Genomic DNA, 14,694 nt, shown 5'->3' with positions numbered 1-14,694 from the left:
AATTGTGCCCAATTATCCATTTTCCCTTCCCGCTGTCATGTGACTTGTTAGTGTTACAAGGTTTCAGGTGTGAATGGGGAGCAGGTATGTTAAATTTGGTGTTATCGCTCTCACACGCTCTAATACTGGTCATTAGAAGTTCAACATGGCACCTCATGGCAAAGAACTCTCTGAGGATCTGAAAAAATTAATGAACACCTTTGATGGCATTTTTTTTTTATGCTGGCATACTTATTTTTTGCAAAAAAAAATCTTTTTGTCAATTGGTCTTTTTTTCAAATCTTCTGCAGTTTTGGTTATAAAGGGTTAAGTGTTAGCCTACCTGTGTGATCTTAAGTTCACTTTCAACCATCATCTGACAGCTATGTATCGTCCTTATCTCTGAACTCTTGACAGCTCATAAACACTCATCAGTAAGATAACAATGGAGCTGTAATGAGTGTTTATCAGCTGTCAGGAATCAGAGATAAGACTTGATATAAGCTGTCAGCTGAGTTCCCTCACAGGACACCGGGCAAACAGACAGCTTGCTAGTAGAGAATCTCAAGGCTGAGAATTGGGGCTGAGGATTTTTAATAAAAGACTAGTTGAAAAAATAATTTTTAGCCCAAAATGAGTCCGATGCAAAAATGAAAATGAGGATATTAGATTTATATTAGGTATTAGACTTTACAGTAAGTAACAGGGATCTCAAGAGAGAGCTCCCCCTCCTATTAAAGAGGTTCAGCTCTGAACCCGGACATATCCCCATTTTCACCCAGGCAGCCCCCCTGGTATGAGCATTTCATGCTCTGATGCTCTCCCTTGCCCTGCGCTGTTAGAATTTTTTACACTCCTAGGTAGAGACCTCCGCCTAGCAATGTTGATGGGCGGCATCACCGTCTCTGATGGGTGGGCTTTAGCTCTGCCCTCGCTGTTTTACAGGCTAGGGCAGCACTAAGCCCTCCCATTAGTGCCGGTGACGTCACTGTGCTCACTGCTAGGCAGAAGCCTCCGTCTAGCTTTATCCATAGAGAGCCCAGTACGTCACCGGATCTCCAAAAAAAAATCCCTTGTCCTGCATATTTCAGCGCAGGGCAAAGGAAAGCATCAGAGCATATGAGGGGGGCTGCCTGGGCGAAAATGTCCGGGTTCAGCTTTGAACCCGAAGAACCCCTTTAACTCTTCATGCCTAAATGAGCTGAACATGTAACCCCTTACATACTCTCGTAATTTCTTTTTAATGTTACTTCAAACTTTATTTTGGAACCCATATGTACATGTCTGATCTTGCCCTGGCGATACCCATGAGATCATTACAGTGAATGTGTTTGGCACTGTCTGCTGCCCATGATTTTTGCAATGGGTCGAGAAGTGGTTAAAAATGTAAACCTCTTTAATGGAACTGAGTTTCAATACCAGACAGGAGTGTCGCTGTTTTAGGGCATTTTCGACTCATAGACAGCCACCTAATGGAAGTTTTTGCGCCCCTACACCACTACTGATAAACTCCTCCATGCTACCAGTGTATTAGGTATTTGCCTGCTCCTAGTGACCCAATGTGCCCACCTTACAAACCATTCTGCATCCAATACCCGGAATTCTTGATAACATATCCAGAGTTGGTCCATGTCTATAGTAACACAATAATCTGCAACTGCAATGTCCAAGTCTCTGACAAGTTGCAGCTTAGTGCCCAGGCCAACGCTAGTAAGGCAGAGCAGATGCCAGGGCCCACTGGGCATAGACAGGTCCATTATGATCTGGGTAAAAATCCTGCTTTTCAAATCAACAAGGGGCCCACTGTAACTTTCCTGCTTGTCCTGACAGTGCCCCCGTACCTTGTCAGCTATGTTAAGGTGCCCCATACACAGCTGCATGCATTGGGTGCCATACGACCCAAGAGGACCGGGATCAAAATGGATATGGTGACTGTGTATCCCCTGCCCAACACGATGCTTAATTACAAGCAATTACAAAAGTATTCCAATCCAGGTGCTGGTTTGAAAAACGTAGAATATTTTTCATGGGACAACCTCTTTAGGCCACTTTCACATCTGTGCTTTGGTTTCCGGTTTTGAGATCAGGCAGGGGAACTCAAAACCGGACCAAAACGGTTCCATTTGATTTAACACATCAGGATGCATCCGTTCCGCTAGGATCTGACTGTGCTAAATCGAAATGGAACAAACCGGATTCATCACTAAAAAAACTGATCCTGCAACGATGACTTTTCTTTTAGTTTTTAGTGACGGATCCGGTTTGTTCCGTTTCCATGACCGGACACGAAACCGCCGCTTGCAGTGGCTTCGTATCCGGTCACAAAACGGAATGCTGCCAGAACAGAAGACATCCTGATGCATTCCCCATTCACAATACATTGGCCCTAAACAGAACCATTTTGGCCCGGCTTTCAGATCCTCTTTCCGGATCTCAAAACATGAATGCCAAAACGCTGATGTGAAAGTGGCCTTAAAAATGTAGCATATTCACTGAAATCTATCTGTATAGCGCCATCTGCTGTTCTTTTTCTTATTTCTTCATCCAGCTCACTGAGATGGCCGCACATGCTCAGTTTCATCTTTTAACTGACTGCTGAGCTGTGATAGGGAGAGAGCGGCAGCAGTAAGGGTGGGCCCCCTGAGCTGCAGCAGAAAGGGCACACCCCTTGAGCTTTCAGCTTGATATAAATCTAGCAGAGCAATGAAAGTGGAGATCCCTGGATCCATGTGAGGTACAGGGCTGGTTCTAGCTTTGTTAGAAAAAGACTGTCATGTACTACATGATGTCTGATTGTATATATTAATCATGGGATAGCCCCTTTAATTACCTACATGCAAATTCAGAGTGGGGGCTGCATAATAGAGGCATCCTTCATGAATATTCATAAGCAGCCGCTTTGATACGCAGATATAACACAGGACAGCTGCGGTCGCCCATCGAATGTGTTTTAATACTGTATATCTTGCAGGTTTAGGAATTTACCATAAGTTTGCTCCTCCAATGATATCTCCACCCTTTCTCCTAGTGCATCTCCAGAAGATAACCCATGGGTAAAACTGGTGAAAGCGATGCTCTCCAGCTGTGGAGCCGAGAAACGAGAGGGGATGTCCTCTGAAGTCCTAAAACTGTGCCGATCCTTCTACAAGTCTAGACATGCATTTTCTGTAGAGGTAAGAAAGTTCCAAGGGGCCTACTGTATATATCCACAGATTGAGGAAGAATACGGGAATTGCTGCTTGCTCCTGGTTACTTTAAGATATTGCTGTGTAAAGGTTATCTACATCCTAGGTCCCCCAGGTGGTGGATTTCCTATGGATTACGCACACTGGGCTCACATTTTTCTTCCTTTGAAAGCACTATTTTTTTGAGGTATAGTTTTGGGGTTTCTTTGGTGGCTTTTGTTTGACCAGGGAGTACTTGGCTTAGAAACGTTGAGAGACACTGGTCTAGACCAGAACTTCTTAGTCGTCTTTTACTTCACCAGCCAGAACATGGTGATTCCTGAGCTACACCACTGGTCATGAACCATGCCAAAGTGTATAAAACGTACCTCAATTTATCTTACAGTTGGTTTTCTTATGTTGACAAACCAGAGATTGGTGCACTTTTGTGAAAATATGGGGGTGTCACGCTGGTAAAACTAGATTAATGCTGTACATTGGTAACTTGAGCCTTGATTTAGTTCAAGTCATGGAAACGACCCCTCTGCTGGTCATTGTTTTTAGCCAATCACTTTGCCAATTACACATTACAATCTTTTTTTTTATTATGACAGGGATCAAAATGCTGCACAGTGGTACGTATGTCATATTTTTTTCATATCAGCAAATGCGATCAAAACCCCCTACCTAAAGAAAGCAAAAACATGTGATGGCATCCTGAACTTTTTAGAATAAGATAATATTCTTTTGACTAATGAATGAACCCTACATAAGAAATACCATATCACTAACATTTAAAAAGTTAAAATCAAGGCATCAACACTTGGACCACCTGGGACGCCCTCAAATTCTGATAAAGGAAGGCGTCAGCGGCATCATTTCCTGAATAAGGCAAGAAAAATTCATATGATTGACTAGATGTCCACTTTTGGGAAGCCATGTAGCCTCAGCCTTTTCTATAAAGCTGGAGTTGTAGACCATCCACTTCCAGGTTTGATGTTCTGCTGCATGTTCTCAGATGATGTTCTGCATATCACTATTGGAATACATTGTTATTTCCTGACCTTCCTGTTAGCTTGAACCTCACATTCTCCTTTCATCCAATTTACATAGTAACATAGTTTATAAGGCCGAAAAAAAGACATATGTCCATCCAGTTCGGCTTGTTATCCTGCAAGTTGATCCAGAGGAAGGCAAAAAAAACAAAAACTGTGAGGTAGAAGCCAATTTTCCCGATTTTAAAGAAAAGAAATTCCCAATTCCAATCAGGCAATCAGAATAACTCCATGGATCACCGACCCATCTCTAGTAGCTATAGCCTGTAATATTATTACACTCCAGAAATACATCCAGGCCCCTCTTGAATTCCTTTATTGTACTCACCATCACCACCTCCTCAGGCGGAGAGTTCCATAGTCTCACTGCTCTTACCGTAAAGAATCCTCTTCTATGTTTGTGTACAAACCTTCTTTCCTCCAGACGCAGAGGATGGGAGAGATCTCTGTACTGACCCCTGATAAATTTATACATAGTTATTAGACCTCCCCTCAGTTGTCTTTTTTCTAAAGTGAATAACCCTAATTTTGATAATCTTTCTGGGACCTGTAGTCCACCCATTCCAGTTATTACTTTAGTTGCCCTCCTCTGAACCCTCTCCAGCTCTGCTATGTCTGCCTTGTTCACAGGAGCCCAGAACTGTACACAGTACTCCATGTGTGGTCTGACTAATGATGTGTAAAGTGGCAGGACTAGGTTCTCATCACGGGCATCTATGCCTCTTTTGATGCAACCCATTATCTTATTGGCCTTGGCAGCAGCTGCCTGACACTGGTTTCTACAGCTTAGTTTGCTGTTCACTAAAATTCCTAGATCCTTTTTGATGTTAATGTTACCCAGTGTTTTACCATTTAGTATGTACGGATGACTTGCATTATTCCTTCCCATGTGCATAACCTTACATTTGTCAGTGTTAAACCTCATCTGCCACTTATCTGCCCAAACCTCCAATCTATCCAGATCCATCTGCAGCAGTATCCTGTCCTCTTCCGTGTCAATTACTTTACACAGTTTAGTGTCATCTGCAAAAATTTATATTTTACTGTGCAAGCCTTCTACAAGATCATTAATAAATATATTGAATGGTATAGGGCCCAATACTGACCCCTGTGGTACCCCACTAGTCTAGTGACAGTGACCCAATCTGAGTGTGTACCATAAATAAACACCCTCTGCTTTCTATCATTGAGCCAGTTACTTACCCACATACAGACATTTTTTCCCAGTCCGAGCATTCTCATTTTATATACTAACCTTTCATCCGGTACAGTGTCAAATGCTTTGGAGAAGTCCAGATATACGACATCCATTGATTCGCCGCTAAACTTACCTCCTCATAGAAACTGATTCAATTTGGTTGACATGACTGATCCCTCATGAAGCCATGCTGATATGGTGTTATGTGCTTATTTTCATTGAGGTACTCCAAAATAGCATCTCTTAGGAAACCTGCAAACTGTTTACCCACGACAGATGTTAAACTTACCGGCCTATAGTTTCTGGGCTCTGTTTTTGGACCCTTTTTCAATATTGGCACCACATTTGCTATGCGCCAATCCTGTGGAACACTCCCTGTCAGTATAGAGTCCTTAAATATCAGAAATAAGGGTCTGGCTATAAGATTACTTAATTCTCTTAGGATATGGGGGTGTATGCCATCTGGTCCTGGCGATTTGTCTATTTTAATCTTTTTAAGACTCTGCTGTACTCCTTCCTGGGTCAGACAGGGCACTTTTAATGGGGAATTTACTTTTACATTCTGCATTTCATCTGACTGTTTATTTTACTCCGTGAATACAGTGGAGAAAAAAATATTTCATAGCTTTGCTTTCTCCTCATCGCTCTCTGCAACTTCCCCCTCATTACTCTGTAGCCGACACCTTAATATTTATACTTTTTACCATTTATATAATTGAAGAACATTTTAGGGTTAGTTTTGCTCTCTTTGCTAATTAATCTCTTGGTCTCTAGTTTGGCTGCTTTAATTTTTTTTTACATATTCAATTTTTTTCCTTATAGCTTTTCAGTGCTTACTCACTACCCTCCTTTTTTTTAGTAATTTAAATGCTTTATTTTTGTCATTTATTGCTTTCTTTACAGTTCTATTTATCCACATTGGATTTTTCTTGTTCCTTAACCTTTTATTCCCATAAGGTATGTACCTCTCACCATTAGATTTTAGGATGATTTTAAAAATATCCCATTTTGTGGCTGTATTTTTATTTTTGAGGACTTTGTCCCAGTTAGTTAGGCTAATGACCTCTCTTAGCTTTTTTGAAGTTTGGTATTTTTGTTCCTCCCTGTAGAAACGCTCTTTTGAATGACAATTGAAAGGTTATAACGTTATGGTCACTATTTCCCAGGTCTCCCCCAACCTGCACGTCTGTTGTTCTGTCAGGTCTATTCGTTAATACTAAGTCTAGGATGGCCATCCCTCTAGTTGGGTCCTGAACCAGTTGGAAAAGGTTATTACCGAGAACCTGTTTCCTTTATGAGATGTACAGGTTTCAGTTTCCCAGTCTATATCTGGGTAGTTGAAGTCCCCCATAATAACCACCTCGTTATGATTTGCCGCCTTGTCTATCTCGTTTAGTAGAAGATTTTCTGTGGACTCTGGTATATTAGGTGGTTTATAATAAACTCCTATTATTATTTTATTATTGTTTTTGCCTCCATGAATTTCTACCCACAGTGACTCCACATGTTCATGGCCCTCACTTATAAATTCTCGGACTGTGGGCTTTAGACAGGACTTTACATAAAGGCAGACCCCCCCCTTCCTCTCCGGTTTTGGCAATTCTTTCTAAACAGACTGTAACCCTGTACATTAACCGCCCAGTCATAGCTATCATCCAGCCATGTCTCAGTTATTCCCACTATGTCATAGTTCTCCTCACACATCACTAATTCCAGTTCACCAGTTTTATTAGTCAGGCTTCTGGCATTAGTATACATACAATTAAGAGGTTTATGTATATTTTGTACTCTACACTTTTTCTTCTGAACTGTTCTAGTCACTACTTCCATTCCTCCCCCCATTACCTTGCACTATCTTCCCATCCTATAACTAGTGTTGAGCGCGAATATTCAAATCACAAATTTTAATTGCGAATTTCGCCACTGCGAGAATTCGCAAATATTTCGAATATAGTGCTATATACTCATATTCACGAATATTCTAATCACAAATTTATTGCGAATATCAACATTTATCAACATCCCTAGCAACCAATAGGAAATTTGCCTATAGGAGTAGTGTTGATCGCAAATTTTCGTATCGCAAATTTTCCGATTGCCGATTTTCGCAATCAAAAAAATAATGACTGGAGATCACAAATTCTCGAATTTGCAAATATATGACGAATATTCTCCCAAATATTTGCCCCTGCCGCTCATCACTGCCTATAACGTAATTACCGTCCCCCCCAATCCCTAGTTTAAACACTCATCCAACCTTCTAGCCATCTTCTCCCCCAACACAGCTGCCCCTTCCCCATTGGGGTGCAGCCCGTCCCTACGATAGAGCCTGTAGCCGAGAGAGAAGTCGGCCCAGTTCTCCAGGAACCCAAACACCTCCTTCCTACACCAGTTCTTGAGCCACTTGTTAACCTCCCTAATCTCCCGCTGCCTTTCTTGTGTAGCTCTTGATCCATTGATCAAAGTCACTTAGGTCACATCTCCATAGTCTTGATTGATTTGTACAGCTGAAGACCTTTACTGTAGGGTTTCTTTTGCTGATTAGATATTTTTATTAATAGATAGATAGATATGGGATAGATAGATAGATAGATAGATAATAGATAGAGATAGATAGATATGAGGTAGGTAGATAAATGATAGATAGATATGAGAGAAAGAGAGAGATAGATAGATAGATAGATAGATAGATAGATATGAGAGAGATAGATAGATAGATAGATAGATAGATATGAGATGGATATTAGATAAATATGAGATGGATATTAGATAGATAGATATGAGATAGATATTAGATAGATAGATAGATAGATATATATGAAATAGGAGATAGATAGATAGATAGTAGGGCTGCACGATAAATCGAAAAAATAATCGAATCACGATAATCGGCAAATGCGATTTGGCCGACCCGAAAATGCCGCGATTATATATGAAGGGGCCCCCGCGCACATAACTGGCTTTGTGTGTAAAGTATTTTACTAGTGTGTGAAACAAGCTCTCTCCTATTGATAACGTGGCCGCCTCTGTACTCACTGTCACAATGAATGCACTGCAGCGAGCGGTAGCGAGCAGGCCGGCCGGCGCGTGACTGACGTCACTTAGTAACGCTCCTGCTTCCTGAAGTGGGAGGAGCGTTACTAAGTGACGTCAGTCACGCGCCGGCCGGCCTGCTCGCTACCGCTCGCTGCAGTGCATTCATTGTGACAGTGAGTACAGAGGCGGCCATGTTATCAATAGGAGAGAGCTTGTTTCACACACTAGTAAAATACTTTACACACAAAGCCAGTTATGTGCACAGTTTAGGACACATGAAGGGACACATAGGGCCATGAGGGGGACCAGCATAAGATGCTATATGTCTTATGCTGCCCCCCCCCATGGCCCTATGTGTCATAGCACACATCCCCTATAACAGCGTCCTCCACAGATCCCCCATAACAGCGTCCTCCACAGATCCCCCACATAACAGCGTCCTCCACAGATCCCCCACATAACAGCGTCCTCCACAGATCCCCCACATAACAGCGTCCTCCACAGATCCCCCATAACAGCGTCCTCCACAGATCCCCCATAACAGCGTCATCCACAGATCCACCCCATAACAGCATCCTCCACAGATCCACCCCATAACAGCGTCCTCCACAGATCCACCCCATAACAGCGTCCTCCACAGATCCACCCCATAACAGCGTCCTCCATAGATCCACCCCATAACAGCGTCCTCCACAGATCCACCCCATAACAGCGTCCTCCACAGATCCACCCCATAACAGCGTCCTCCACAGATCCACCCCATAACAGCGTCCTCCCCCGATCCCCCACAACACAGCATTTTCCACAGATCCCCCACAACACAGCGTCATCCACAGATCCCCCACAACACAGCGTCATCCACAGATCCCCCACAACACAGCGTCATCCACAGATCCCCCACAAAACAGCGTCATCCACAGATCCCCCATAACAGTGCCATCCACAGATCCCCTATAACTATGTCATACCCAGCCGCGTCAGCGGCTCATATGGGAAAATCCAAGCAAATAGACCTCTAGCACAATTCCCTTAAAATATTGCATCGCATATTGTTATCGCAATTTTTAGGGCCCTAATCGCAATCGCACAAAATTCCCATATCGTGCAGCCCTAGTTAGATAGATAATAGTTAGATAGATAGATAGATAGATAGATAGATAGATAGATAGATAGATATGAGATATATAGATAGACAGATAATAGATATATAATAGATACAGATAGATAGATAGATAGATAGATAGGAGATAGATAGATAGATAGATAGATAGATAGATAGATAGATAGATAGATAGATAATAGATAGATAGATAATAGATAGATAGATAGATAGATAATAGATAGATAGATAGATAATAGATAGATAATAGATAGATAGATAGATAATAGATAGATAGATAGATAGATAGATAGATAGATAGATAGGAGATAGATAGATAGATAGGAGATAGATAGATAGATAGGAGATAGATAGATAGATAGATAGATAGATAGATAGATAGATAGATAGATAGATAGATAGATAGATGATAGATAGGAGATAGATGAAATAGACGTGAGGGATAATAGATCTTTCTGCATGCTTACACATGTATCCTCACAGCCTTCATCCTCCGGGCTCACAGTGTTGTTTATCTGCATCTCTTCCAAAACATTTTTTCTGCTATTTGCTTCTTTTTATAGCTCTGCTTCCTCATTTATGCTTTTGATGGCTTTTCACACCGTACGGTATGAAATGTTACTTTAAAATTGCTCTCTCACTCAGTGCAGATTCTCTGCCACCTATGAATTTATTGCTCCGCACATTGTAGCCATGGCGATGAAGCACATTTTTTGTTTTTTTGTTTTTTTGTTTCTGGAAGCTGTGACTTTCATCCAGAAATATAGTGTTTTCATGCATCCGGTGTGAAGCAATTTGGCTATGTGAATATAAATATACAGTGGTTGGAAATCTCAGGGCTATGTGGCGGATTTCTCCCGGTGTTAAATGTGACAGGCTGGAGGAAATCCACTTAAGACCTGCCTGGCCGTGGCCTCCTAGTTATTGCATTGATATCTGTCAGTTAGACGGTCGGGAACTGACAGGCGCGCACTTTGACACTGCTTAACTAGCCAAACAAACCATGACTTCATCTTGTGTATGCCGGGCCGGAGACGAAATCTCTGTATGCTGCAAATCTCATTCCTGTTCTTCTCAGACATAATAACCTTGTCTGCAGCGGCGCTTCCAATGAAGATATTGCTTCCTCACCTCCTCTAAGGTTCTGTTTTAGTCACACTTTTCCGTTCTGAATTTTTCTTTTTTTTCCTTTGCGTTCCCCCTTCCCCTGCTCCACACTGGATTCAATTTCCAACCTGCCAATCAGACCGTAACCGCCAAAATTGTAAGATTCGCTCGTAGTATTTTAGCCAGAATGATTTATTTAATTGCAGCCTAGCAATTAAAATAAAAAGAAACTTAAAAAATTTATTTTTTTCATGTTTAAACCCAACTAGCAGCATGACCCAGCTTTGCATATTTCCACCATTTCATTTAATGTTTGTATGTGAGGTTGAAAGATATCCACAGTGTTCCCTTTAACAGTGACCTCTACAGAACCCCTCCTCTAACAGTGACCTCTACAGAACCCCTCCTCTAACAGTGACCTCTACAGAACCCCTCCTCTAACAGTGACCTCTACAGAACCCCTCCTCTAACAGTGACCTCCACAGCAACTCGTCCCTTTAACAATGACCTCCACAGTGCCCCACCCCATTAACTGTGACCTTCACAGCCCCCGCCCCATAACCGTGTTCTCTGCAGAAAATGATCCCCTTAACACTGACCCTCCACAGCAACCTGCCCCTTAACATCAACCTCCACAGAAGGCTATGCCTTTAACTTGGACCTTCACAGCAGTCCGCCCCTTTAACTTTAACCTTCACAGCAGCCCACCCCCTTAACTTTGACATTCACAGCAGCCCACCCCCTTAACAATGACCTCCATAGTACCCCGCCCCCTTATCTTTGACCTCCACAGTAGCCCGACCCTTATCTTTGGCCTCCACAGTAGCCCACCCCCTTATCTTTGATCTTCACAGCAGCCCACCCCCTTAACTTTGACATTCACAGCAGCCCACCCCCTTAACAGTGACCTCCACAGTAGCCCGCCCCCTTATCTTTGACCTTTACAGCAGCCTGCCCCCTTAACAGTGATGTCCACAGAGGCCCGCCCCATTAACAATGACATCCGCAGCACCCTCGCCCCCTTTTATACCCAATAAACCATGGATCTGGTTTTAAATATAATATCATGTATCAAAAGTCCAGAAGTCATTACAGATAATTATATGTATTTGTATTTTTCAAAGTCTGATAATGCATCCGGGATGGTTGTCCTTTCATTATATTGTGAAGACAGTCTTTTCTCTCTGTTTTTTATACCTGGTTGCATTTAGCTTTGAAAAACAACTTGATTATAAAATATGGTTCAGAACTTTCCATGTGCTTTGGATCATGTAAATAACGTTTTCATAGCGTTGCGAGGGGATGTGCCAAATCATCCCAGACGCTTCCCCGTAGAATAAAGTGGAGGTAACTCGGGGTTGGCAGCAGCTCCCGACACATTTGTTGTTTTCCCTATAAATCTAGGATGTAATCTGTTTCCCTCCTGTCCAAATGTGTTTTTAGCAGTGGCGATGTTCTGCTTACAGAGTACAAATTTTATCTAGAAAAAAACAAAAAGTGCAGAAGGTTTACCAGTTACCATATGTCCTCGATGATACTTGGAGAAAACCAGGCATGATAACCAACGTTTAGGCAATGATTTATAGCGTTCCAAATATAAAATAAAGAGAAAGCTATATATTATCTATATAAAAATCCTGCTTGTGTTAAAAAATAAAAATAAAAAAAGCTTATTAAAAGGGGATGTCCATGTTAGAAAACCAATTTTCATACTCTTAAGTTAAAGGGTTGTTTCTAGATTTTCTTACTGATGACTAGTTTTGAGCGAACCTAGGAGTAGCAGTGGTAGATTGTTTCATGTGAGCTGCTGCCCACCAGCAGAAAGGGAAGACGTCCTCTAGATAAGCAGATACTTGAGTAAAAAAAAAAAAAAAACGCATAAAAATTTGTAGGTTAATGCTATAGCTAGACCAACGTTATTGCTTTGAAGTCCTCAGTCCTCATGCTGAACCCTATCTGGAATGGATAAGTTAAAGGGGTTATCCAACCCCTATGATGACCCCCAAATGCCCGAGCACCTCATATAGACTTACCCTGGCACCCAGTCACTCCTGATTACCACACGGCCGCCGCTGCATTTCCCCATCACACGGATCAAAACATCACGGTTTGCTTGTGGCTGCCCCTGTTGCCGGATGCTTTGATCCACACGACGGGGAGATGCAGTGACGGCCATGGGGGAATTAGGAGCGAGGCTGGTGCCGAAGAGTGGACGTAAAGGAAAGAAAAGGGACCAGCCACGGAGAGGTCGCCAATCACCTGATTCACTTTGTCAGAAATAGAAGATGTGGAATAGGAAAAGTGACATAAATAAGGGTATCGTTTTGGAAGGTTTTGTCACTTAGAGTATGAAAACAAGTCAGAATATATATCTATATATATACAGTACAGACCAAAAGTTTGGACACACCTGCTTATTTAAAGAGTTTTCTTTATTTTCATGACTATGAAGGCATCAAAACTATGAATTAACACATGTGGAATTATATACATAACAAACAAGTGTGAAACAACTGAAAATATGTCATATTCAAGGTTCTTCAAAGTAGCCACCTTTTGCTTTGATTACTGCTTTGCACACTCTTTGCATTCTCTTGATGAGCTTCAAGAGGTAGTCCCCTGAAATGGTCTTCCAACAGTCTTGAAGGAGTTCCCAGAGATGCTTAGCACTTGTTGGCCCTTTTGTCCTCACTCTGCGGTCCAGCTCACCCCAAACCATCTCGATTGGGTTCAGGTCCGGTGACTGTGGAGGCCAGGTCATCTGGCACAGAACCCCATCACTCTCCTTCATGGTCAAATAGCCCTTACTTTCAACGTTTTCCCAATTTTTCGGCTGACTGACTGACCTTCATTTCTTAAAGTAATGATGGCCACTCGTTTTTCTTTACTTAGCTGCTTTTTTCTTGCCATAATACCAATTCTAACAGTCTATTCAGTAGGACTATCAGCTGTGTATCCACCTGACTTCTCCTCAACGCAACTGATGGTCCCAACTCCATTTATAAGGCAAGAAATCCCACTTATTAAACCTGACAGGGCACACCTATGAAGTGAAAACCATTTCAGGGGACTACCTCTTGAAGCTCATCAAGAGAATGCCAAGAGTGTGCAAAGCAGTAATCAAAGCAAAAGGTGGCTACTTTGAAGAACCTAGAATATGGCATATTTTCAGTTGTTTCACACTTGTTTGCTATGTATATAATTCCACATGTGTGGATGCCATAGTTTTGATGCCTTTAGTGTGAATCTACAATTTTCATAGTCATGAAAATAAAGAAAACTCTTTGAATGAGAAGGTGTGTCCAAACTTTTGGTCTGTACTATATATATATATACAATCCAGATAAGTATAACGCAGCACTCCTTGGATAAAAAAAGTGAAAAAATGTGATATTTATTCAACACATGTTAATACAGGCAACGTTTCAGCTCTCTCACAGAGCCATTCTCAAGCCAAGTGAAACATACATAAAGTGACTGTGCATATATAGAGACATTGCAGGAAGTAATCAGTGCTAATTTCCTGATTAGTTACACACTAGTGCATATAAAAACTCTGTAAAAAGACAATTCATTCTCATGTGACAATTCATGGTGTAGCAGCCTTCTGACGCTCTCAGGTAAAGTGCATCACATATCCGTGATTATCTTCAATTTCTTAGTGCTTCATGTAAAGTGCAATCGTGCTTCACCCAATAGTGATAGTAGTTAAAACATCCATGGCTCGCTCAATCACAATTCACACCTGTAAGAAAACCGCAGATCACAGGAATCCATAAGCTTCAGTTACCTTGTGCTCTCGCCGCGCTATATCAAAGATGGAGCATCGCTCCATCTCGGCGTGTCACTCTGCTTACTGCGCCTGCGTTACCCTCGTGGCGTAGTGCATCATGAGCCCGGCGCTCGGGGCGGGTCAGTATCGCAACATGCGAATGTTTGACTCCGCCTCCCACCCTGTGTGTTTCTGTATATCACAGGACGAAGCATTAGAGAGGCATTATAGTCGCCGCATGTGTTCGTTTGCGGTAACGTGAC

At 42.1% G+C, this 14,694-nt stretch overlaps 1 protein-coding gene across 1 annotated transcript in view; it reads left to right on the top strand.

The window, feature by feature from the left end:
* NBAS (NBAS subunit of NRZ tethering complex) overlaps positions 1-14,694 on the top strand; it is a 708,772-nt gene that overhangs the window by 646,366 nt on the left and 47,712 nt on the right. Inside the window, exon 50 of the mRNA XM_040427340.1 lies at positions 3,008-3,152. Coding sequence (XP_040283274.1) covers positions 3,008-3,152 — 145 coding nt within the window. The remainder of the gene's footprint in view (positions 1-3,007; positions 3,153-14,694) is intronic.

Source organism: Bufo bufo, chromosome 4, assembly GCF_905171765.1.
Source record: "Bufo bufo chromosome 4, aBufBuf1.1, whole genome shotgun sequence".
Lineage (NCBI taxonomy): Eukaryota > Metazoa > Chordata > Amphibia > Anura > Bufonidae > Bufo > Bufo bufo.
Note: the sequence above shows the minus strand (reverse complement) of the source record. Positions and strands in the feature narration are given on the sequence as shown.